Source organism: Plectropomus leopardus, chromosome 19 (genome assembly GCF_026936395.1).
Source record: "Plectropomus leopardus strain MGB_pleo_1.0 chromosome 19, ASM2693639v1, whole genome shotgun sequence".
Lineage (NCBI taxonomy): Eukaryota > Metazoa > Chordata > Actinopteri > Perciformes > Serranidae > Plectropomus > Plectropomus leopardus.
In genome coordinates, this window is record NC_142194.1 from 7,962,353 (window position 1) to 7,989,681 (window position 27,329).

General features: G+C 39.1%; 1 protein-coding gene and 1 long non-coding RNA gene across 2 annotated transcripts in view; one reads left to right on the forward strand and one right to left on the reverse strand.

Annotated features, from left to right (window-relative positions):
* Positions 1 to 26,942, reverse strand: part of LOC148186298 (uncharacterized) — a 163,064-nt gene extending 136,122 nt beyond the window's left edge. The window contains exon 1 of the long non-coding RNA XR_015774959.1: positions 26,704 to 26,942. This is a non-coding gene — a long non-coding RNA (uncharacterized LOC148186298). The remainder of the gene's footprint in view (positions 1 to 26,703) is intronic.
* LOC121958536 (rap1 GTPase-GDP dissociation stimulator 1-A) lies at positions 1,112 to 11,125 on the forward strand. The gene is made up of 5 exons (XM_042507514.2): positions 1,112 to 1,493; positions 5,907 to 6,014; positions 7,345 to 7,467; positions 7,626 to 7,751; positions 7,853 to 11,125. Exons 1-5 carry the CDS (start codon positions 1,400 to 1,402, stop codon positions 8,323 to 8,325), a joined length of 924 nt encoding a protein of 307 aa, XP_042363448.1. The 5' UTR covers positions 1,112 to 1,399; the 3' UTR covers positions 8,326 to 11,125.
* Positions 26,943 to 27,329: the final 387 nt, after the last annotated feature.

Consider the following 27,329-nt stretch of genomic DNA (forward strand, 5'->3'; position numbering starts at 1 on the left):
AAATGTTTTTTTTTTTTTAATTAGAATTTCCCCCCCAAATTTTTTTCAAATATGATTGGTCAAATACAGATCCAAAACATTTAAGTTGTTTTTTTTTTTAGTTCTGAAACTTTAATACTTTGATCTGAATCTGTGAACACTGATGAGAAATATTCCAAAAAATATCTAAATAACCTTCAAAGATTGCAAATCAAGAAAATTCATATTCTAATTTCAAAGAAGTAAATTCAGATCAAATACATTTGGATAAATGGTTTGTAAAGTAAAAATGTACTTAATTTTTGGGCTTTGATTTTATTTAAATAAAATAGCCCACTCATGTCTTTTATTTGCTTTCATACAACATTTCTCTCCAGAGGTCATGACCAGGTTACCCAAGATAATCTACAGACCTCGTTGTGAGCAATTTTTTTATGTAGGAACTATTTTCTTTGTACTAAACGACACCTGCTGACCGTATCACCGCGTATGATGAAGTGTGTATCCGCTGCTAGCTCACCTAGCATTACTGAGCTAGACAATGCTACAGCTCAGCCGAGGTCGATGCTATAAACGTTTACATCTCGTGTTGTGTCTTGAGTAACCGGGTCATGATTTCTGGGAAGAGACATTGCTGTCGAGTGTTTCAAGGGTATTTTTTGGCGCTTTGAGCTCCACAAGCCGGACGCCATATAGTTCCACTGTATTGGAGAGAAAGCAGACAACTTTACGGTCGATATTTCAAAAACTCACACCAAAACAATGTAGACTGATAAAAAGCACAACAGGTGGGAGGAAAAATGTGTGTTTTTGATTTTAGGGTGAACTGTTCCTTTAAATGATATGGAGACATCACTGCAGTCCAACCTCCATTTTTGGGAAAATGCCATCTGATAATACACTTGTGTACAAAAACAGATGCCAGGTACGCACCTGTCCGTGTTGTTGCTTTGGCTCGGATTTACTAGAAGCTGAAAAGCATTGTGGGAGATTTTAGCGCGGCAGGAACACAGTCAGCAGAGTCAGCCAAGTGCTAATACCTTAACTGCACCCGCACACACACACACTCAGGGAGGGGGAGAGGGAACAGCTTTAGTGAGGATTTGCTCCGTATTAACCCCGAGAGGGGACAGAGCCAGCTGGAGTACAGGGAAGACGCATCCAGACGGGCGTGCAGAAAAAAAACAAAACTGTTTTTGCACAAAACAAAAGTGCAAGATGGGAACTGTGTGGCTGCAGGATTAAAGCGAGAGGCAGTTTAGGTTGAGGTCGATTTCCTCACAGCAGCTAATGACACCAAAGGCCGGCGCTAAACGAAAGAAATCTAGCAAAAGGAGAAAAACACCAAAAATGTGCAGTGATTTCTGCACGAGGATGTCAGCTTGAGAAATTCTCACCAGCAGCGGTTGCAGGGAGCAGAATGGGACACCCGAATGTGCCACTCGTGTACACGTACGCTCGTTCCCACAGGGATAAACGCAGGTCCAGTCAACTGCGACCCTACACACCAAACGGTGAGTGGAGCAGCATGGTTACTTATGTCTTACTGGGTACCGGTACATGTGGGATCTAGATGTTTGCATTGACTTAAATGTAGTTGTATTAACTTTTATCTATTTCTAGAAGCTACACACTTTTACACACGTGTGTTGGGGACGCTTTGCAGGATAATAATTAATTCACACTGGAAGAAGTTTAACTACAGCAAAGCTACCACAGGAATAAAAGACACAAAGACACAAAATTACAACAAAATTTGAGAGGTAGGACTCACCAGAGGCCCCACATTATGATTTAAGCATGATACTTAAGTCACAACATAATATTATTGCGATCTGCTGAAGATTGCAACATGATTCATTGCAATTTGATACCTTTTTTCTAACTACAAATTATCTCCCTGGAAATCTGCTTAATCGATTAAGATAAAGGTGTCTGAACTGTTTATCCCCCTTACATATTTTATTTTTGCCACAAAATGTATCTAGTAAAAATAAAAAAGCAACTGATCTTAATTTTAACAGGTTATCAAAAGTTAAATCGTATTTTAGATGATAATTTATATAAATACAAAAATCTATACTTGGCATCTGTGTATTGATACAATATTGCCACACAAAAAATTGCAAATGCCAAAAAAATGCAAATCAACTGAGCAAAAACTGCCCACTTTTTCACATAATATATAAACTAAAAACATAAAATACCCCACTAGGGTTGCAAATTGTAAGCACTTTCCTTAATTGATTATTGGTAAAATTAAAGATCAATTAATCGATTTCTGTTATTAGAAAAAAAGAACACAATAAAGTTACCTATTTCAAACAATACAAAATCATGCATATATTTTGATAGCATTGCTTATCCTATCAGTTATTTTATTACATTTCACATGTTCGATTAAATTTTTACAACCGATTAATCAATCATCAATTACTTGTCACATATCAATGCACCATTATTCATGGGAAAGTGCAGTAGTATATAATAGAGTCCAGGAGGCAACATTGCACCGAGCACATAACTTCTTCAAATAACATGCATAACAACATACATATAACAACTTCTCTGAACATTAATAAATAAATAGCAATAATCAATATTTATGGCTAACTGTGGTCAAATTGGGGTTCAATTACCAATGGTAAAATGAAAATTAAAAAAAAAATCCTTCCTTTCTTTTTATGGCCCAAAATTGTTCAGTGTCAGTATTTAACTATTAAAAAAATGGCAAAATTAAATGAATTGATACATTTCATACTTGAAAAACAATGCAAAGCTACTATAAAATGTAGTTAATCGACTGGTTTGATCACATGTACTTTACTACTCACCAACACTACTCATGCTTCTCATTCGTGCGACAAGACTTTAATATTGTTTGCCACTGAGCAGCTTAATTGGACAAGTTGAGGTTTAACTGTCTCGCATGATGAGAGGAAAACGCCCGCACACACTCTCACAGCCCCTTATGAGATTCAAACGTGATGTTTCAGTCATGAATTCTTAAAAGGATCGAGGATTCACTGTTTCATATTGTTTGGGAATTAAAAGAAAACGGGCTGCCTTGAATGGCTGGAAAAATACAGTAATAAATCTTATGAATGCGTGAGCAGCATGTGACGGCTACCTTGCTGAACTGCTGCAGCTTGCATGCTAATGTTCACATGGACAGCGTTGTTGCTGCAGAACTGCCTGTTGCTATATCTACTGTATTTCCACAACTGAAAGCCGATACTCCACTAATTTAAGAAGAAAAATTCTTAATTATCACATGTACATCGTACAGCGTAATTGTTCTCTGCATTTAAACCATCCTGCACGGAGCAGTGAGCAGCCACGTGGAGCCGTACAAGCCTCTGCAGCGTCAACAACACGGTCATGCAAATATTACACAAAAAAAAGCCTCATATCAACAAATGAAGGGATTCTGTTGACAGAAACATTGTTAGAGGGCTTTTAATTTGACAGGGAAACAGAAAAAGGTTAATTTAAGCGTAAAAATGTGAAAATGTAAAAAATGTGACAGACATACACAATGAGACTGCGGTGACAGGTGGTATAAAGTCAGTATGACCATCAAAACACCATTTTCACTTTCTATTTTTGCTAAAAATCAAGCATGTCACATTGGGGGGAAAAAAAAAAATCAGCAAGACCTCGAATCTCTAAATGTGCCGCAGCTAAGCAGCACTGCTCACACAGGCAGTATGGCTGCTCTGACTTGTTAACACGGGCTCCAAAAAAATCAACAGGTTCTGCAACACACAGCTGCTGCTCAAGCAGGCAGATTGGCCGGGGATGCATTTAAAAGGATTTTCAGTGACAAAATTGAAGTACAGTTTTTTATTTATTTTTTTTTAAATTAATGCTTTGCTCTACCATTTTAGGTAGCCATTGTCTCCCATTCAGTTCTTTATGAAAAAAATAGTACCTGCTTAGAAATTGTTTGAGTTGTGTACTATATCACAGACAACATCAATGTTGTGTTGATTTTGGCCAATTTACACCACCATTGTGTGGTCATGCAGGTTAAGTACGGTTTAATTACACTGTAACTTTTAATGGATTCCACAACTTGAACGAGTTTCAAGAGTTAACTGATTTCCAAATCACATGGAAAAAACTGGAGACCAATTGCTGCTATGAATTTTGCGGTGAATGGGCTACAACATACAATGAACACAGTGATTACTACCTCCAGTCACTCTGTTCACTGACCTCTGTATAAACTAATTGAAAGACCACTCAAATGGCTGGAGACTGGAGGGTTTTACGTTTGCTCCGAACAGATGAAACAATCTGACCAGAAAACTGCTGTTTCCTGCTGAAGTGTCCTTCACCAAAGCACTCACTATAAAGTCGGTCCGGTCAGTAATGTGAAACTGTTGTGGGCAGCTGGTCACAGGCAGCTGTCTATTACTTCCAGACTGGTGCTGCAACTCAGCTGTAAAAGTGCTTTGATTAATTTGAACGAGTAAATTCATTTAAAAGGGCTGTTTGTGACATCCAGAGCGGATCTATGATTCACACTGAGCTGGGATTGCCTGCACAAGGCTCTCAACATGGCAGAGCTGACAGCTGGCAGCTAACAGTAGGCAGGTTTCCATTACAGATTTGCACAAAACTTAAATGATACTTTCAAACAACAACTGCATGATGACTGCGTTTCCACTGAGTGACGTTATGCGACTTCTCTTGCAAAGACATTCCAAGATTTCTGTTATTTCTGTTGCACCGCAACAGCACTAACTGTCATTATTTCCAATCAAAGGTAACATATGCCTGTTATGAAAGTGCTAAGGGAAAAGCAAGCCCTTTAAACCTGGGAACAGGCATGTATGAGGGATTTCTAGGAGGCCTTCCAGAAGATCCATTCAACTTTTGAAGTTATGTGATGCAATAACACTTCTTGTGGCGCCTGCTGCATCATGTCCCTGAGAGCCAGTTTCTACAGAAAAGCGCTTAGGCATAACATCATGTGACCTATAAAAGCGAAAAAATTGTTTCCGTTGCAGTTTTGCAAAATTTGGCCTTTTCAAATTACCCAGAATACCACCTCATGCAGCACAAAAACTTTTTGCGATCATTTTTTCAAAATTGATGTGTTTCAATAATAATAATAATTAAAAAATTTTTGCAGTTTCTATTTGCACAATTTAAGGGTTAATGGAAACCTGCCAAGTGATAACAGCAAGAACAGTGCTAACAACAACAGTGCTGTTCCGTCATTATTGCTCTGGACGGCATTTAGGAGCCCTGTGGTTTCTGCATTATAAAAAACAAGGATGGAATAGCAGAATTTGATATTAAAAACATAGAATCAGCTGTAACACATGAAAATGGTCAAAATGTGGATTCAATTTATAAAAATCATGGTTCTCCCTACCATTTTAAGTGCTTGTTCACAGCTCTAAGCCGAATGAACAGAATAAAAACAATGCCGTTTTCGGGTCATCCAGAGGCAGCGTCTGATGGGTCTGCATCAAGCCAGCCCTCACACACGTTTCCACCGGCAGCTGCCGCTTATGTTGAGACCACAGTGCACCTGCAGGCGTACTCTGCCATGTAGTCTAAATGCATAACATGTATGCTAACAGTTAAATCAAACAGTAATAACTATAATCATTATACCTGCTAAACATCTGTGTGTACGTATGCTGTTGTTAGCATTTAGCCGGCCACAGAACCGCTCAGGTGGCTGAAGATTTTTAAAAAGACCAACATACAACCACTAAAAGCTCCAATCTATATTCGAAAGAGAAGACGTCTGGTTGTTTTGCAAGTAGGATATGTTGAAATATATATTTTCGTTGCTTCTGTCTCATTTAGCTGCAGCTTTTTCCTACTTTCCCATGCAGCATTCATACCTGCTGGCCTTCTACCCGTGCCTCATTTTATGGCTCTTTATATGTCTCTTCCCACAGACAACCTGAACAACGCATTAGGCGCCATCAGAGTCCTCGGTTTGGAGCTGATTGCAGACGAACTTAAACCACATCTGAACACTGTGCTAACCAACATAAAGGAGAAGAGTGAGTTCATTAACACACTTTATCACTGTGATATCTCGTTTATAATTGGAGCTTATTTTACAACCTGTAACAGCTATAATGTTATTAAATGTATCATAGGTTTCACGGTATAATGAGGGGTTTCAGGGTTATTTTTTTGTCTTTCATTTTATGCGATTTGAATTGCAAAATGCAGACAGCCCTGCTGCCACACGCAATTTACATATTTATGTTTCCATACATGCATACTTTATGCCTCCCACTCCTAGTGGCAGTGATATCACACCAGCTCCACATTTAAAAATGATAAAACCTGCAGCAAAAACCACAGCGGTGAGGGATGTGGAGCCGGGGGTTGAGAGGCTGTGAAGGGATCAGGTGTGTGACAGTTGTAAGTCCTCGGGAGACGTTAAGCTGTATTTGTGTCTCCCAGCGAGAGAGAGCAACAGGGGGGATAGAGAGGCGGAGGAGGGAAAGACGGGTCACAGAGATCACGCTGACAGTAAAGCTGAAACTGACGCAAGTCGCTATTCTGCTCAGGGGAGACACTTCAGGTGAATTGGGTAAACATTTTGACTAAAATCTGATAAAAGTAACTAATAACTCATATGAAACATCCCCAAAATTTTCCTTACAGTAAGGTAATTATCTGTATCATTACAAGTCATCATACATTTTATTTCTTAAATATGCAAATGATGCATTATTGAATTAAAATATGCACTTATTTGCATGCATTTCCAGAACAGAAATCAGAACATTATATAAATCCAGGTTTTAAATCTTTTTTTCATATAGTTGACATATTATAGTTAAAAGGTTTTTGTGGAGAGAATTCGGGATATCTAATTTTCATCACTCATGTATAAATAAACTTTTATATAACGAGGACTCCCACAGTCATGAAATTGCTGTATGAATTATAAATTTGAAAACAAAATGTTTTCAAAGCCTGAAAAGAGTTGATAAATAAATAAACAGAATGTTTGTGAAAAAATTTAATTAACTTTGTTTTGGCTATTTTTAAAATAAGTTCATAAAAACAGTGAAAAATGTCTAACGTTACACGGAGTATGTTCCCTTTATTACGAATTTTTTAAATGTAGTGCTGCACTGCGTAACCTTTGAAATGTCACTTATTTCGCCTGATAACGTGCTGTAGCTGACAGTGGGGATTTCTAAAAAGTGAGTAAAGTTCATCTATTCAAAAGCTTGACAGACTTCATGCAACTTTATCTTTCTACCCAAATTCTTCCTTGGTGCTGACCGCATAAAATGAAGATAATTTGTCATGTTTAGTGTGTATTTGTATCAGTGTTGTGTTTACATGTGTGGCTCCACCTGTGTCCAGACAAAGGCGCTGCTGAGCAGGTGGTGATCAGTGGGATTCTGCCGATCTTGGCTCTGTCTCTGAGGAGCAGAGGACCGCTCACCCTGCTGACCGCCAAACTGGTGGCTGAACTCGCCAAGGAATGTAAGTTATTTATACAGATAGATACAGGTTGGTTTATTCATTTATTTATGCTTTGATTCAGAGGAGCTCCGTCTCCTGTTGGCAGGACCTTCTTCCTCTTTTTCTTTTTTTTTTTTTTTAGTGTGGTTTAAAGTTCATTTGTTTTTGCTTCCTGTCAGCTGTGGTTCGTAAAGGTTTCGGAGATGCTGGTTTGGTTACGGCTCTGCTGTCTGTGCTGACCAGTACAGACCAAGAGCTGCTCATTCACGCTATAAGAGCGATCTCACGTATGTCCTACGACAGCTGTAAGTAACCAAAACAAAACATCTCTTGATGAGTTTTAGAAACTGGCCTCCTGTTTTCTTCCGACACAATCTTAACAAATATTTTCCTCTGTCGCCTTCAGCTAAGCTGCAGGAACAGTTACTCCGTCGAGGTGCGGTGCCTCGTCTCGTTGCCATCCTGCTCCGTTTCCCCGACAAGGAGGCCCTGGAGGAGGTGTGCCTTCAGGCCCTGTGTAACCTCAGTGGTATGGGCGTGGCGGAGGAGGCGGGCATGGTGTGGGAGAGGGGCACATCTGTGAGGCCGGGGGAGTCGGTGTTTCACGGCGTCTCTCCTCACACCTGTGGTTTCGCCTCCTCGGTGACTCTGGTGTGCGTGTCTCAGTGGGCGCCGGGTCAGTATGCCATCAACATCGAGGTCTTCCAGCGCTGCTCCTCCTCTTTCTGGAGCCTTCACGGGAACAAACGGACGGCTCGGTGGTTCCCATTCTCCAGTTTGGGAAGCTGTTCCAATCTGTACAAGGTGATCAAGTTTTCGACGAAAAAAGTTCCCCGGACGAAAAGTCTGAAGACTCGTGTGTTCCACACTTTCCTCTGACTGCGTAAAAACTGGAAACTGGTGTATAAAACTCTAAAGAGAATACTACAACCAGCCTAATGACACCAATTATTGGTTCACAGCAAAATATCAGGGGAATGTTTACACACGAGAAACCTGGACGGACAAACTTGGATATATTCAAACTGCAAACTCTATACCTGCTGACTTTTTTTACATATATTTTTGTTCCATTTGTTGGCATTTTGATTTTTTGCAGCTCATTTCAGCGACTTTTGCCGCACAGTACTCATTTTTTGCAATAGTTGAATCATATATATATATATATATATATACCATTTAGTTATTAATTGCTCCACACTTTCAGAGTGCAGAGCATACTCTGGGCACAGACGGAGCAGTAGAACTTCAGGTACAATAAAAGTGAAACTTAACCGTTCATTGTGCTGGGTCTAAAAGTTTGCATTCACTCTCTCTGCAGCAGCTGCTCCTGTGTTCCACTGATTTGATTTGATCTAATCTCATGTGATCAACTGATCAATTATCCCAAGATAACTCAAACTCCTTTTAAAAATTTAACTTTAATTTAATTTTGCATAATCCCCTAAATAATTCTAAGTTTAATAAAAAAAATATAAATGTCAATATTTCTGTTTTAAATGCAATCGTTAATGGCTGTAAAATGCTGCAACAAACACAACCTCCTTCACATTGACCAAAAAAACTGTTCATCGGGGGGTAAAAGGCTAGAAAACATATTTCAAAGAGGGTGCATTATTGAAAAAAGGTTGAAACTATTGCCCTACACCAAAAGTTGTCTCTAATGTCTGAGGAAACCTTGTGGAAACAGATCAACCTGGGTGTTTCTCTCTATTCTTGTTTTACCCTTTCTGCCTGACTGTTAAGCTGCCATGCACAGCCTCTCTGAACAAACGCCATCACTAGAGTTTAACACTAGATGGCGTGCGTGTGCCTTGTAGAAACCTTTGTAGTCTTTGTAAGGTCCAATTTTAAAGAAATGAAACACCAGTTTGTGACTTTGCGGCTTTAGACTGAAACAAATGATAAGCTCCCTGACTGCACAGTGGACACTCAGATATTTACATAGATTTAACTGGTTGACTTTTTGTGGTTTGTGTCCAGCTTAAACTGAGCATTTACCCTTTGACGGTAAATCTGTTAAATACAAACACAAAGACAGACACAAAGTGTATCCCTCTCTGAGTCTTACTCCCGTTTCTCTTCCTCTAATTATCTCTCTTATTGGTTCCATCCCGCTCCAGGCATCGTCCTAACGCACGGGCACGTTCTCTAATCAATCCTAACTTTATTACTCTGGGAGACACTTAAATATTTGATGTAATAGAGATGAGGCTTTGGAATTATTTACAGGTAGACAGGAGGCACACACACCTATTCTTGACGAACTTAAACGGAACAAAAACATATTTACAAAGAAAACAACGTTAATGACAAATGAACAGGCAACACTATTTTCAATATGAGATCATTAGGACATTACCGCCTGTCCAAATCAGACCAAAAATGTTTTACATGAAATGAATATTCGTTTATGATTACAAAGATGAAAAAACAGTTGGTCTGGTAGTTAAAGCAGAGCTAAAAGGTCAGGTCAGAGGGGATTTTATCTTATCAGCAGCTCCTGCAGTGAGTCCTTTAAACATCCTGTTTATATATATACATTTATATATATGTCACCCTGTTAAGACACCATAAAGGTCATTTAACAACACTTGCCGCTATTCTGAAGGTATTTTCAGGACCCTCAAAGACTCTTTTAACCATCTGGCTGAAATAATATTCCGTCTGTTGCATTACAAAAAAATATATTTTTAACCTGTTTTACAAGTTGTGCCTCTTTCTCTCTCTCTCTCTAATCAAGTTGTTCCCAACTGGTGGGTCGTGGTCCACACATGGGTCACGGGTCTATTCAGAATGGACCGCAAGTGACTTGTGAACATGTTAAATGAATAAAAAAATACACTTTATTTTGAAATAGAGTGAATTTCTGGAACAGAGCTTTTATTTTAAAGCCCTATCTCTGTTTACTCTTGCAAAAAAAAAATATTTCTTTGTGTTCTGAGCCCACGTATTATTTACATTTTTTTTTAAATAAAATTGAATATGTGGTAATTTATCTAATGTGTGGACTTTGAACTAATGACAAAGGAGGAGTCTGGACCCTCTGGCTGGACCAGGTTGGAACCACTGTCCTGAGATATTCGGAGACGCTAGCTAGAAATTGGGGGATGAAGTTTGGTAAAGAAAAAAGGTTCCTACATTAAACTACTCACAACAAGGTCTTTGGATATTCTTGACTGAGAAGGCAGACATCTTTCTGGTTGATATCTCCAAAAACTCGGCGACTCACACCAAAACAATCTAGACTGATAAATAGCACTACAGATAAGAGGAAAAATATGTATTTTTGATTTTGGTGTGAACTGTCCCTTTAAGAGAGGCAGAGGGCATGTGATTGGCTGAGGGGTAAAGGGAGCGATGATGGTGACAGATCTGTCATTAAAAGTGACATTATTAAGTAAAAGGTGACATTAAATAAAAGTATCATTGGGAAAAATGCTATTATAGATCATGTCTGAAGGGAAATAAAAAATAAAAATTGTCGTAATTTAATAGATTTTTTTAAAATAAAGTTGTAAATATTTCACATTTTATTGGTTTGTTTATATAATTTACACAATTATTTATGTTATATGTATTTCATATTGAACACTTTGGCTTGAAGCACAGGATCTAAAGTCTGAAAGTTAACATATTTTATTGCCACACTGCTATCAATAAAATATATATTTCTGCAGCTGCTGCCTCAGTCTTTGCATAAACACATGATGCGTCAAACACGTGCGGTGTTTAATCAATAGCTCCACTTCCACTCAGTAATAGGAGGCACAGGAAACCTGCATATATTACTTTTAATATAACACTTATTAATAATGCATGATGAACTTTGCATTATATGCCCTCAAACCCAGATAACATAGCTGTTTTATTGCTTGTCTTTGCAAATGAGTCATTTAAACTTTAATCCTCTTGTTGGTTTCTGCAGAAACAACTGCATGTAATTGCATTAGGATTTCATGGCGCTGAGATTCTAATTACTGCTTTCGTCATTTCTCTGTTGTGGCCTCGGTTATTCTTAGCCTGTAGCATCCGTGAGTGTTCGACAACAATGATCCACCTCGCTGACTCACAACAGCCGCTCTCTCTTTTGATATGGACTCACAAGAACACAAAACATAATGGTGTAAACAGACACGCAGATAGGATATTGTGCCATAATTACACATACAGAAAGACAAACATGAAATCTGCAGACATACAGCACTGTGCAAAAGTCTTAGGCCACCGGAAATATTGTTGTTTTAAGTTGCAATGAGGACATATATATGTGTGTGTGTGTGTGTATTCATTTATTTATTTCTCAGTCTCTTTATTAAGATACAGTGAATACAGAAGACATTAAAAATGCATGAAAACACCAAAAAAGTCCCAACAAAATGACCTCTTCAGACTGAAGTCAATATTTTGTAGACCTCCCTCTACATGTAGTGCCTCTTGAACTCTCTTGGGCAGACTGTTTTTAAGTTTTTTTTAAATGATTTTCTGATATACCATAAGATTAGTATTGTAATCTCATGTTGTCTTCCCAAGAGAGTTCAAGACAAGCTAAATGGAAAGAGAGGTCAGACTAAATACTTGCAAATTAAGCCCATTTAAGGTTTTTTTCTGAAATATTTGCATTTTTAACACTGTATACGTATTTGACTACTGAATACTTATATAACCTTGCAAAAATAAGTTTAAAGTGGCCTAAGACTTTTGCACAGTGCTGTATGCGGGCTCAAACCAGCACACGGTACACAGGAGGGGGCTCATTTCACCAAACAGTGGATGCAATCACTCGGATAAATCCTCCCTCTGGATTTCGCCTCTCGTCTTCAACAGGTTTGATTGTCAAGCAGATAAAATGATGGACCCCCTGATTCTCTGCCTCTCTGACACCCCGCCGCCAAATTCTCACTCCTGGACCTCAGTGACGGGTCAATGACAACTCTCATCAGCAGAGGCTTCAAGATTAGCATTATCCAATCGATGCCTCTGTCAAGCGCAAGTGAGGTTTTGGACAAAGGCACTCGGCTGCGCTGTGTGCCGCTCTCACTGAGGACATGTGGACTCGACCTCAGAGAGGCAGGGGTAAAGTGACATCAGCAGCCTTGTCTCTTGGGTCCATTAAGCGAGGCACTTCAATGAATAATGCGGTCTTTCATGTCATCTGCATACCATTTTCATAGACCTGACACAAGTACCGGGTAGATGGGACGACTCAAACGCTGCTCATTTCATTTAATTATGCATCTTAGCACTGATAGATTTTTAAACAGCTGTGACAGGTGCTTTGTTTGATCAGGAGAACACATTTGCGCAACACTGGTGAATAAATTAAAGTAAAACATAATTTTATCAAAAATTAATTAATGAGCAAATGTTGTTTTTCCACAGAATATCATCATGAAGAAGCAGCGAGTGTTACTAAAGAAATTAAAGATATATGTTAACCTGATATCTAAGGATGCACAATATAGGATTTTTTGCCGATATCCAATAGACTGACATGCTGATATATAACAACTCAATTGGCCGGTGACCGACATTGATATAACTATATACTCTTTTTATTCCCAATTCATTTTTAATTATCTTCTGTAGTAGAATTAACATCATATTACGCATACTCTTATCGTGACAGCTCATCAGCAGATGGAGACATGAAATACTATACTAAACTACTAAACCTAATATTCATTCATTGTGCAAATAAGAAATAGATTTCAACTTAGGGTTGAAGTTTTTGTACATGTTCACTTCGTCAATAAAAAAATAAAAATATCGCTTTGGGATATAGGCAGAAATCAGACTGTTGGCCGTTTCCGCTATTTCATTTGAAAGCCAACATTTGCTGATACCGATGACGTGCCAATATAATTGTGCATACCTGCCATCATCCTAATATTACAGATATATAATATATGGTTGCAGTAGGAAATTGCTATTTTTCTATAGTAAAAGATTCCACCCCGTGTATTACAGTCTGGGTCATTTTTTTAAGGAGGGATTACTGATTTTTATTGATGGGTGTCCTTTTCTCAATATCCCTCAGAATGCACATACTTATATCTGACTGACAACACTTTTGGACAATTGACAGAGAATTGTCGCACATAAAATACATGAAAATCTGTCAGCATTAGCTGTGACTTCTGTGTAGGTGAGGGCCTTTTTTTTAGGAAAAAGTGGCATTATTAATTTCTGTCAAAAAACAAATGTCTTTAAGGTTCTGCCTTTAATTACTTAATTACTTAAGTTCTCTGATACATGATCTTTCTGGCCTCTTTCCTTAACCCAATCAGACCTACTACTTCAAAACCCACCAGGACCTGCAGGATGTCTGGGAGATTCAGCAGACTCCATCAACCACCTGCTGGCTTTACTGCACCACCAGCAGTGTCTAAACTCCAGATCCTGTCCTATCATCTATAGTCACGTGTAAATCTGTTTCTTACAGTATTACTATAATGTCATTTATAGAGGTGTTTTTTATGTTCAAACACATTGTTAAATCTCGAATTTTAACTAAATAAAAGCCAGAAAAGTGTTTTTACAGAACATTGTGATGTCAGAGTGAGTTGACCTTTTCGATACATTATAATATCACTTCATTATTTCATCCTGTTAGACATTTGTGTTTTTTACATAATTAACGTATAAATTCTAAGTTAAGGCCAAGAACAGGTTTCGTGAGGTCACAGTGAACTTTGACCAGCAAACAATAAGCATTTTATCCTTTAGTCTACTGGACGTTTGTGCCAAACTTGAGGAAAGTCCTGCAACTTCTTCTTTAGATACTGCGTTCATGATAACGACACGGATGCAAGGTCACGGTGACCTTTGACCACCAAAGTCTAATCATTTCATCGTTAGTCCAACTGGCCGTTTGCGTCAAATTTGAAGAAATTCTCTCAAGGCGTTCTTGAGATTTTCGGTCTCGAGAATGGGACGCATGGACATACTTTATGTATGTCCGGAGGAATGGACAACCCAAAAACATGATGCCTCGAGCCGCAGCTGCCACCAGTGCGGAGGCATAAAAAATGAATTCGCTACATTTCCTGAGTATCACCAACATGACCCTCAGTGATAAATCACCTTAAAAAGAAATAACGTATTTCTGCTCTTTAACCTCGGTAACGCAAGGTTGGAGTCTTACCTTGCAAGAGGCACTAAAGCAACACGAAGAGCTGCGACTGAAAATAATGCAGTGTCTGACAATGTATAGCCTTGGCTATCATAAATAATGTTACACTAAAATGAAAAAAATGTCAGCAAAGCCACAATAAAAGCATGCTGTGATTAGACGTGGTGAAGTCAATCCAATGAGATTAACATGGAAAACTGAGCATTTTAAAGTGCATTTTAAAAATATACTTTATATTATTTTATTTGCACATTATTAATGTGACACAACAAAAAGTTGCAATTGGATGCTGCTCCCAGCTGATTACTATTTAATTCTAAGGGACTGACACTTAAAGTTGATGTTTTAGTATTTTTTTGCTGCTTTACCTGCTCCATAAAGACCTTCATTTCTTTAACTTAAAAATAACACACTGAAAATAGCATAACCATTTGTACAGTATTTTACAGTGGATTCTTCTTTATATTCCAGCGCATGAAGACAACAAATCAAATAATAATCAGGGATAATAAACTGAACTCGACCTCTTGTAACGGTGAAAGCAGTCAATTGAGATTTCATCCAGCCTCCGCTGAGCGCTAACACACCTGTGGTTGCCCCGTCACGGTGTGATGCTGTACCAGGTTATGACAAGCAGATGTTAAACTCAACACCAAAGAGCTCATTGCGTCCCAGACAGCTTATTTTTACCCAGCGATGTCAGGGAGCTGAATGGTCGGTTCAAACGCCGACTCCTTCACTTCTATTTCTGTACCGACATCACAAGCAAACGCGGCACAGATGTAGCTTCTCTCCTGCTGCTCTGAGCGACAGAATAAGGCTAGTACTTGAACAGGCAACAACAACCACGACCAGACACTGAGGCTGCGCTTCAGGCGTGTGTGTGTGTGCGTGTAAATGTGTGAGCGTAGTGGCGGGTTGGTGGGAGGAGGCCATCTGTCCCGGCCTATTACGTCCATCACGGGAGGGCCTTTCCTCACACACAACCTCGGAGATGCTGTGGCTCATAGATGGTGAGAGAGAAGACGGTGTACGACTGATTGTGGATTTTGTTTTCATGCGCTGCGTTTTTTTGAATGGCTGTTTTGAGGGAATTTTGCATTTTGACATTATCAGCGGGAGAAAGCGGGAACATGGTGAAGGGACAGAGGGAAGGGCAGAGCGGCGGGGCACAGAGATGACACAGCAGATGGCTGATTGGAGATTATCACCGTGGGAGGAAACACAGGGAAGCCAATTAGAGCAGGGGACAGTGATGCAGCAAGGATCAATCAAAATTCTCCAGACTCAATCGTGTATTTCAGAATTAAATATACAGCAGCCAGTAATTTAGAGTGGTTTGCTGGTCTGTGAATGCAGCACGGGCCGAGTTTTTCTTTCCTCAACAGCAGTTTGTGGGTTTTGATTCTTGGGGCTGATAACTGATCAGTTGATCAAAGCTAATCAAATTGATGGATGAGGGGAGCAGCTGCTGCACAGTCAGCAAATATTTAGACACTGCACAATGAATGGTTAAGTTTCTTGCTCTGCTGCTCCGTCTGTGCCCAGAGTGAACTCTGCAGTCCCAGAGTGTAGTACAATCAATAACCAAAAGGTGAAACTATTCCCACAGCACTCCTAATGACGGTCTAACTTAAGGGTGCGCGATAATCGACATGTCCTTGATATCGGCTTTAAAGTGAAACACTGATATAAGCCAACATGCTGATTTCTGTCTATATCATGGACTGATACATTTTTTTTAATAACAAAGTGAACATGTACAAAACAAAACATCAACCCTAAGTTGAAGTATTTTTCTTATTTTGCACAATGAATGAATATTACATACACTGAAAGCATTGGATTTTATGTTTCCATCTGCTGGTGATCCATCACAATATCAGCATGCATGATATGATGCTAATTCCACTACTTGATGATTATTAAAATTAAGTGTGAAAAAAGCGGATAAATCATTATCCATATAATTTATTGGCAAAATTAGTTGTTATATATTGCCATATAGGATATAGGCCAAAAATCCAGTATCGTGCGACCCAATGCAGCGGCCACTTGCGAAATTGCAGCAAAAAAAAATTCCCTGCAGACAAAAAGCATATTCCCCACAAACTACCACTACAAAAGGAATAACAAAAATTCATAAAACTGTTGACAGGACACCTTGAACTTCACACAAGGTGAATTGTGAGTTTTTCTGTTATGAATTTTGAAGCTATGGTAATTTGATATCAGAAAACTTTTGGAAAAAAATGGGGAAAAAAAGGAAAAAATTAAAAAATCTGTGACACCATCACAATGTAAAGTCTGGGAGTGGTGTGTGTATATGTGTATATGTATGTATGTATATATATGTATATGTGTACGTATGTGTAAATAAAATTTTAAAAAATAATAATAATAAAAAATTTTTTTAAAAGTCTGGGAGTCGAGAGAGCAATCACATATTCAGTGGGCTGCATATCACGCAGCTAAGAAGCTAGAAACTTTTTTGGCAAGCAACTCCATTGGAATGAATAGGTGCCATCTTGTCAGCCAGTATCTAGTTACTATGATACATCTACTGTGTAAAGTGAAAGGACAGCGGAGTGCGCTGGCTAATTCTTGCCTCATTTGTAGTCCGATAAACAGTAAATTCATGAAATTCAGTGCCTCAAAATTTGCCAGACGTACAGAAACGAGTCCTATCTGAATGAGATTGTGTGTGTGTGTGTGTGTGTTAGTGTGTAAAGACTCCTGCTTGTGTGTGTTTATTAGTCCAAACCTGTGGAGGTGTGTGCAGCGAGTTTAGCGAGCTCCGCGCTGCAGACTTAATGAACAGTTTCAAGAGCTGATTATGGGTGAGACCTCTGGGACGCTCTTTTAATCAATGATAACATGACAGGAAACAGTGTGTGTGTGTGTGTGTGTGTGTGTGTGTGTGTGTGTGTGTGTGTGTGTGTGTGTGTGTGTGTGTGTGTGTGTGTGAGTGGGAGAGATGATGAGGGAGGCTGGCGGGAGAAAAACAAGAAAAGAGACAGTTACAGACTGAAAGACAAAGATAGAGGCAGAATGTGAGATGAGTCACTCACAAAACAAACAGAAAAGAAGAAAAGATTGCAGCGAGACAGAAATGAAAATAGAGAGCTAACAAAAAAAGACATCAAAATAGTCCTTAAACTGTCTTTTCATCTTTCTGTTTTTTCTTTGCCTCATTTTTCTGGTTTCTGTGTCTGTTTCGGTGAAAGTCTCGCCTGTGGGTATACAGTACAGTGTTGCTGTCATCCTGCTGAAGAGTGATGACAGTGTTAGTGAGCACGGCTATCACTTTGTTTTAAAACAACTACAGCTCCACTGACGGGCTGCATCTCGGACAACTCTGTCTTCCTCAGGGGTCTGGTGCACAATTTGATCACAAGATCCATTAACTCATTGAATGCCATTGAATATACTGCAGGTAGGAATAACGGAAAAGGACTCTTTTTCGGTTCTATTTTGTGGGTTTTCTCTCTCTGAACTGGGACCATTATTTGTTGCATTGTGCTGTACTTTGCATATTTATTTTACAATAAAATAACATTTGTAATACAATATTCAGATGTTTTATGTCATTGAAGGCAAAATTATTACATTCAAATCACTGTTTTGCTTGACAGATTCCCTTTCACAAAAATGCATTTTTCTCAGTTTTCTAGAAAAAAAGTGGTCTTTTTGATGAAACTAGCCTCTATTCAACTTCAGATAAATCAAGAATGGAACAAGATGCAAACAAACGTTTTTTTCCATGACGAAAAAGAGAGTTTTTTCCTTCATTTAAACTATTCGGTGTTTTCAGAGTCTTTGTACAAAATATTCTGTGGGTCTTGAAAGGTGACTCAAAATGGCCAGAAAAGCTGTCACAAGCCACTTTCCATTATATATCAGGGCTGGCACTCAATGAGTTAATATATGCGTAATATAGATGTGTAGAGCATGCTAAGGTTTTACCACCAGGTGTCGCACCTATTGCTCTTGAGTGGAACTTCATGACACCGTGTCCTAAAACTAAACGACCATCCAGCTATGTCACATAGTGTGTCCGAGCTCTCTGTCCACACTGAATTAGGGGTCAGATTATCGGCCTGGACGATTATTGGGGCCAATATTTGGCGTTTTGCTGATTATATGTATCAGCATTTTATTAAATTTTTTTAAAGATGATTTTTTTGGGGGGGTTTTATGCCTTCAAGTGGATAGGAAAGGTCAAGCGTGAAAGGGGGAGAGAGCAAGAGAGGGGGCCGACATGCAGCAAAGGGCCGAGGCTGAAATCGAACCCACGGCTGCTCTATCCACCAGGCCACCGGGCGCCCCTCTGCATTTTATTTTAATGATCACCTTCAAAATTAATTAATTAAAAAGTGCAAAGAAAGTGTCAGCATGGGAGCAACTTTTACTTTGTAAATTCTCAGGGAGCTATTTAATTTTTTTTTTTTAATTCAAATATTCACTTGATTTAATTTTTCAAAAAAAGATTTTGTGAACTTGCTGTATTTGATGTTGAAAGTTTCAGTTTGGATGAAACATTTGCCAAAGGCATTTAAACAAATGACAGAAAAATTCTCAATTTTATTGTAAATGCATGTTGGTTGCAAATATCAGTTATTGGTCTCATTAACTGCTTTTAAATTGATATTAATATCAGTTGACCCCTACACTCAATCCAATAAAGATGCATTATATGAAAATGCTGTGCAGGCTACTTTTTAATTGCCAAATATGGTTCAGCTCATATACTGGAGCAGACCCCGAAACTGGAAATTGACCCAACTCTACTACACGGGCAAACGATGTCAGAAAGAGAAAACAGCTGATGGCAATATACACACTTGAACTGAGACACGTCTGTTTTGGAGGTATCGAGGCTTCCCTATGACTTACCATGAGTTAAGAGCACAAGCCAGCGGCTCCCGAACACACAACACAAACTCTCCGCTTAAACCGAAGCAGAGAAACGTCATCGAGCCCGGTTAAGATGCGAGCCAATTACTCTCAAAGTGAGGAAACAGGACTTGTCAGTGAATGTGTGAAGGGCAGACGAGCAGAGTGAGAGAAGCAGCGAGAGGAGGTTTATGCTAATACGTGTCTCAGTGCTGCTCATGTCCTGGATACGTTGGGCCTGAAGGAGGCGAACCTGAGAGTGAAAACCGTGCGTGACCCCTGGAGGAGCACTTTGCTCGACACTGGGATGATTGACTGCTCGGCAGCGGAGAATATGCTAATTTATGTCACTTTTTTCACCGTGCAAGATTCAAATTTAACTTGGACCAAATTGGTCAATTTGCTTTGGAAGAATGGAGGAAAAATGGCACAGAACATAAATGAAGAAATTAAATACAGATGAGAATTTATGTAAAATCAGTACTTAGCAGTTATACACAAGCGTGAACTGGAGGGGAATATGGCGACCTTCGACCTTGAATTTGCACAAAAACACTACCGTTCAACCTCCTCCACATTATTACGGCGGCCCTAAAGTGCAAAACATAACACCTGATATACAGCTATCAGATACTTAGTTTCAGTTCTGTTTAAGTCCCTTAAATAACTTTTAACCAAATTTGAGACTGATTTTTTTGGACAAATCATCTTTTTCTTATTCAAGCATTGCAAGTATAATGTAAGTGTGCCGATTAGCACATTTATTAGGTTCACTGGTAGGTTTAAAGATTTTTAACATCAGAAATGTGGACTTCATGCAGAAAAACATGATGCATTTTGCAAAAAAAAGTTTAAAAAAAAGAAGAGGAATTTATATTAGATAAAATGTCAATTAATTAAATTCAAAACTGTTACGGCCTAGTATTTACAAAACTGAATTTAAAACATTTTAAGCCTTTTAAAGGACCTGCAGACACCCTATAACTACAAAACCGAAAATACTACAGCAAGTCCAAAAGCACCGTTACGACGTACAACTACAGAGCTGTTCGTCTGTTTCCAGCTTACAGAGAATTAATCATCATGTTTAACGGCTTAAACTTAATGAGTGGTAGTGGTGGAGGTGTGAGCAGGTGAGGCTTTGAGTTTTTTTATCTGCAGAGCTCCGATCGCATTTATTTAGTCAAGTTTTGCAACCGTGGAGCACCAGTGCAACTTGAAAATCTTTGCAATCTATGAACTGAAGAGCAGTTTTTCCAGCGCGCAGTGGATGAATCATGATACCGCAGTTACAGTTTAACTTTCTGTTAACGCTGATTCAACTGTTGGCCAGAAGCTTTAACTCCTTCAAAATAAAAGCACCATGGGTTCTGCTTTGATACATGCAGAATAACAATACTTAATTTAACTCAACTATAATAGTACTTTATTTAACTTTATACTTTACTTAACATTATAACAGCAATTTATTAAACTTCATCATAACAGTTTATTTTATGGCAGTAACTGCTTTATTTATAACTGTAGTTCATTTAATAATTTTGTATTTCAGGAGATTTCAGAATATTAAGATATTTATTGTGTGTTGTGATATACCCTAAAAATATGATGATATCATTTTAAAGCCATACAGCCCAGCCCTAACGCCGACTCATGCCTTCATCTCCATCCCTGGAGCCTCTCTGACAGCACAGCTAAAAATGCTGCTGAAGAATAATCCCCTTAAAAAAAACCCATTACAACAAATGACACATTATGGACGAATAATAACAACGCTAATCTGTGTTCAAGCCTATAATCACAAAAGGTATCATCAATACATTTTCCAGTCAAAACGTGACCGATTGAGGCCGAGTGCTCCTCTTCAACAACCCTCCCAAGCCTAATTAAGATACTTTGCTGATTACAGACGTGTCTGATTAGGACGTTCATTATGTCTGCCCAGGGTGAGAGCTTTCACACCGTCTGCACACCATCTTTGATATCACTGAACGACACCGGACGGATACAAGCTTAATGGAGCCTAATGTGGCACATTTTCGCTGTTTGATCCCTCTTGAAAACATCATTAACAAGCGTAGGTGCCTCCTGATCATCCACAAGCAACACGGCCGCCACTTGAGCACTTTTGAATTTTTTTTTTCCTCTGCTGTCCCCAACTCGCGTATCTCCCCGGATTGAAAGACAAAGCTGCCAGGGTACCCTTCTCGTCCTCCTCCTCCTCCTCCTCTCTCCTCTTATTTCTTCCCGTCTCGCCTGATCTGTCAGCGAGTGTCTCCCAGCCATCACTCTGCCTGACAGACGGACTGTCTCGGAGTCGTCAGTCACTCCGCTGCCTCTCTGCAGCCGTCATCTCCAGCCGGCAGGGACACCCCCTGCAACACAGCCGTCACACTGCAAATGAAGAGAGGCCCCATGTCTCCCGCAACGGGGGGAGCATGAGAGGAATATTTCGGCTGATTAAGGCCTCGCTTCTCATGTGGTCATTAGCATTGCTATCAGTGGTTGTAGAGTGAATTTTAATAGTGACGATGAGGTTTGACCTTGGAGTTTGAGAGTGTATTTCTGCTTAAATCAGATGTAACACACTCTGCCACTTGAACTATAACAGCCAGACGACATTTTAAAATAAATCACATCCCGTTTGCCAAAAGTAAAAACTTGATGGCAATGTTTTAAAAAGATGGAAATGATGATACATTCATTTTAAGAGCTTTTTTGCCCAATCTTGGAGGCAAGAGTAAAAAAAAAAAGAAAGATTTTTAGTTCCAACACAGTGTCATAAATTAATAAACACAAGCTCAAAAAAGCCAAACCCCTAAAAGGAGGAAAGTTCTAGAGGGAGCATCTGACTGACACAGACGAGCAATACAAAGACACATGTCAATGACTGGCAGAGACAAGAATTGCCTGTTGCTTTGTGGGGAATGAAATTTCCCCTCAGCGATGACTTTTTCTGACAGAATTAGAAATGAAAGGTTGGTGCTAAAGTGACAGAGAAGGTCGTGCTCTGCGATAATAGTTTGGGATTCTGAACAGTTCGCCTTCAAGGTGTTGAAGTATGAAGTAACTCCTGTGTGCCACATCTTTTCCAGAGGGTAACTTACAGCAGACAATCAAGAACAAGATGTTTATTTTAATATTTAAAAGTATCTTTAAGCATCTTGGGCAGATTGAATAAATGTCCGATACCAAAAACACCGAGCAACCAAGGAGCATGAGTCATGGGTTGTTATCCAGTTGCATGAAGCACCTGAGGATGTCGAATTAGATTCACTCTGGCAAGATTTTGAGAAGTTGTAAAATCATTGTTTTATTTAACATATAATGCCTCCTTATGAAAGAGTAGGGCTGCGTGAAAAATCAATGTTATCCATTAATGTGAATTTGTGGTTTGGGACATTTTTAAAAATGAAAATCTTGACTCTCTTTAACTTCCTCCGCCGCTCTCTTTGGGCCTCATGGTGGGCTGAGCCCTCCTCACACTCTTACCTCCAAGAGATACACACACACACACACACACCACAACATGACAGCAAGCATTAATGACGGCGAACAGTAGCCTACGTTCCCAAAAAATGCAAAGTCTCGTTAATCGTTTGGTTCGGTTTTGCCGCGTCAGATCTCGAACAAACCACAGTTTGTTTAAAGGCTGTCGCAACTAAATCAGCGCGACCAATTTATTTCAACATGTCAAACAAAGACATGCAGCCAAGTGGGAGAAATGTGTCTAACTCCGAGACGCACGAAAGTGCGTCAGCCCACAAACACCCGGTGAAAAGCAGCCGACTTCAGTGGAATCATTTTCCCATTGTGTCCTTTATGACACAAAATGCGCCGCTGCAAAGCTGTTACTGATGCAGCCGCGCTGCATATCGTTAAAGACACGGTGCCCATATATACAGTGGAAAAGGTTCACCGCACACTGAAAACTATCAACCCTCAGGTCTGTGCCACCAAGCCACAAGAATTTTTGCCGAAGTCGCCCTGCTTCATCTGTACAACTGTGCACGTGAAAAGATCAAAAGATATATATATATATAAAACGTAAAAGTCGAAAAAATATTAAATTAAAAAAGGGGAAAAAGGGAGCTGGTATGATGGTGCATGTATGTATGTATGTGTGTGTGTATGTATATATATATACACACACACACACACACACACACACACATACACATACATACAAATGTATATTTATGTAAACTGCAACAGTCCTACAATAAAGTATATTTTTTTTTAAAATCCTCTTTTGATAAAGCAAGTCTAGCTGTGCTCTCTTGCATCCGCCACCATTGCAGAAACCATATTTGCACTGAATTGTTTATTCCTGCAGCGTTTTGTCTGCAGGTACTAGTATAATGACACTCATGTTTGTGCCTTGTCGGAATCGCAGGCACAGTTTGCCAAATATCATCTTTGGTTACGCCAATGGTTTGTCCCTCAGATGCAGCTTCTATTTAGACCGAGGCGGTCAGACGGAGACGTGGAGTTATAAATGTATTTTGCCTCAAAGCGTGACAGATAGCTTTGATAGATGGATGGGGAGATGTGCACGTGCATGTACCTTATTTTCACCTCATATGTGCATTAGCATGTGTGAATGTGTTTGCATGTGTAAATAAACAGAGAGCTATTCTTGATAAAGATGTATGAACTGCAATATGTTCCGTATACTGATGTACTTTCATACTACTTCCTATACAGTCGTCACATGCAGATAAAAATAAAATTGTAAAAAAGAAATGTGAATTATAATGTGGTGCAACCATAATGCTTCACTATGTGTTTTTACTGATAAATGCAACACACTCAAACTACTGACTTTACTCTCTTTTTATGCTGCTTTCTTTATCCCTACTTTCTCTCAGTATTTTAACAAAAATGCTACTTTTTGTCCCCCTAAATTCTGCCTCTCCTCTCTGCATCTTTCGTCAGACTCAGTTTTTTAGTATCCTCAAACAAACAAAGACGACACACTGTTGGTCACTGCTCCAGTTTGTCCTCAGCCAATAAAAGCAGCTCTTCCAACAAGTGAATGAGCGAAACAAAAATAGCCACAGACTCACCAAACACAGAGGACAATTGTTTGGTGCTGCGCATTGTTTGAAGTGGCATTGAGTGCAGTTTCCACTCCAAACATTCAACACCGCTGCTCACACAGATACACACAGTGACCTTCCTCTGTCTGTGTATCCACACATCACTCTGTTTGTGTGAATGAGCTTTTATATATTCTGTCTATTTCAAATGAGGCTGATGAGTATAGTATGAGCAACTGTTGATCTAATTAATTGTGCATATATTTGGCCTGTCATATTTTATTTTATTAAATAAAACATACGGTAAATCACAGTAATATTTCTAAAAAGGTAACCGTCTGATTGAGCCACATTCTGAATCTGAAATCCAGAGTCAGACACACAGACTTTATGAATCTTTTGTAGCCATGTATGATCCTGCCTGGTTTCTGATATTCACCTAAAAATGCCAACATGATGTTGTCTATAATCACATTAAAGTCTGTAATATGAGACCAATATAGAGATCTGACAACATGATGTGCAGAACTAGCCTCCACTGTACAGAAGTAAGCATGTTCACGAGGTTTACTTTCCATACTTTAACTTCAATCTGCACCCACTACAGCAATGGATATAGAAAATTAAAAACTTTGTAATTTAAAAGAAACAGTGGTTCATTTGTGAGCACAGAAAAACATGACATTGTAACTTGATTTTATCCACTTTTCTAAAATTACAAATTAATTATTAATTAAGTCTTTTTAAAAATATTTTTGTAGATGTTATCTGTGCATAGTTCAGACTGACTGTCTGAACTAACTCAGACCGTGAGTTTTAGCCCATGAGGGTTTAATGCTTAAAAATTTGAATGCCATTACTTTAAAGATATTCTACTCAAGTACAAGGTGAAAGAAAATTTTTCTCAAACAAAAGTCAAAAGTAGGTCACTTAAAATGTACTCAGAAAATGTAACTTACATTTTTCAGTTTTTAACATATGACATACCTAATTGATTAAAGAAGACGCTGATGCTTTAAAATGAACTGCATTAACGTGTCAGCACATCATCGGGCCTCGTGGTTTAGATAGATAGATAGATAGATAGATAGATAGATATACTTTATTGATCTCAAAACTGAGAAATTGGGTTTAGCTGGTTTAGTCACCAGCCGGACATGCTGGGCTGACCAGCCTATCGAGCTGAGCACATTTCTCTTTATGCATATCCCATTACAGTTAGACTTTACTGATTTGTGCCCTCTGCTTTTCATACCTCCCCCTCATGACACTATTTCTTCTCCATACTCAAGGACGGGAACTTCATTGGATAAACCAGCTAGAGTGGCCATCACAAGTCGGTATGACCAGCTAAACCTTTAAAAATCATGCAAAAAGATAACTTAAGCTGGTCAAACAAGCTGGTTAACCAGTATTTCAGCAGGGACGTCAATAAAAAGCCAACAATAAATTCAATTTCCATAGATGGCACTTTACAACTTGTGCATACAACTGATCATCAATACACAACAACAACAGAAAAAGAGAATAAAACGCAGACAATTATCAAACCACGCCGGCTGCAGCAAGCAATATAAAGCCACATAGAGTCCATTAAACAGCCTGAGAGCAGAATGAATCATCACCGACGCAGAAACACAAACATGTTAACAAAATAGACCGAATCACCATGACACAGTGCTAATAATCACTTCCAGGTAGACATCTTGATATTGTTTTGAATCACAGAGATATGTGAAATCAGCAGCTTCATTTATGTCTGTTATCATTATCAGCCATAAATCAGTTTAAGTGTAGGCTTTACCAGATTTTTAATATTTCCACCACTTTGTCCATACTCCCTGAGGTAGTGGTAGACCAGCAACTCCCATGTTCTGCAAAATTAAATGAATGTTTCTGTCAATGGAGCCTATAATTTTTTGGTTGGGCCTTTAATTGGGTGGTTAAAACTAAGTAACTGATGCAGCATTTGCTCAGTACCATTTGATTTTATCGCGTGACGGTGGTGGAGGGTTTTACCTGGAAGTTATTATCAACAACAATTCGGTATATTTCACTTCAGAGCGCTGCAAACCACAAACACGCACTCAAAAACAAAAAGTGAGCTGCAGGTTTTACACAATTTTAACGCACAAGCACAAGTTTTACAGAGAACCATCAGGAGCACTGTGTCCATGCACTCACCTGTATGAACGTCACCCCATGAGCCTCGCGCACGGTAAGACCTCCCCAGTCTGCTCCAGGTCCACGACTCCACCAGTCCACACAGCCTCTCCGCCCCAGTTTAACCAGTCCATTTAGCCCGTCTGCCGCCACAAACTTTCCACACGTTTGGAAGAAACAGCAGAAAGTCCTCAAATACCTCCAAGGTAGAGGATCCTCAGCGCGCGCAGAAGTCCGAGGCTTCATGCTAAATTAGCCTTTAGCCACACCCAGCATGCACCTGTGGGGTGAGAGGGTGCGTTTGATTATGATCACCGTGCGTGCGCCAGGTGGGGTGGTGCACCAAATCAGTGAATAACTGAGGTGGATTTAATTTTTTTTTAACTTTTTTTTCTTGGTTTAGTTCTGCTGAGATACCCAAAGTTTAATATCTTTTTATTTATTTAAACATAATTAAGGGGCGTTTGTAGCATTTGAGGACATTGTCACTGTCCGGGGGGATCACCCCCCAGGGACTTTTTTTCTTGTTTTTCAATTATTTTTATTTTTTTATTTATATATTTTCATTCTTTTATGGTGTACTCTGGCACCTTATTCACCCTTAAAAAAAATTATTTTCAGAATAATTATGAATTTTTATGTTAAAA

Bases quoted from the DNA above. Each gene is read 5' to 3' on its own strand.
- LOC121958536 (XM_042507514.2), top strand. From the start codon at position 1,400: ATGGGACACCCGAATGTGCCACTCGTGTACACGTACGCTCGTTCCCAC. The intron at 7,468-7,625 runs GTAAGTTATTTA...GCTTCCTGTCAG, and splicing joins GGCTGAACTCGCCAAGGAAT to CTGTGGTTCGTAAAGGTTTC. The intron at 7,752-7,852 runs GTAAGTAACCAA...TGTCGCCTTCAG, and splicing joins ACGTATGTCCTACGACAGCT to CTAAGCTGCAGGAACAGTTA.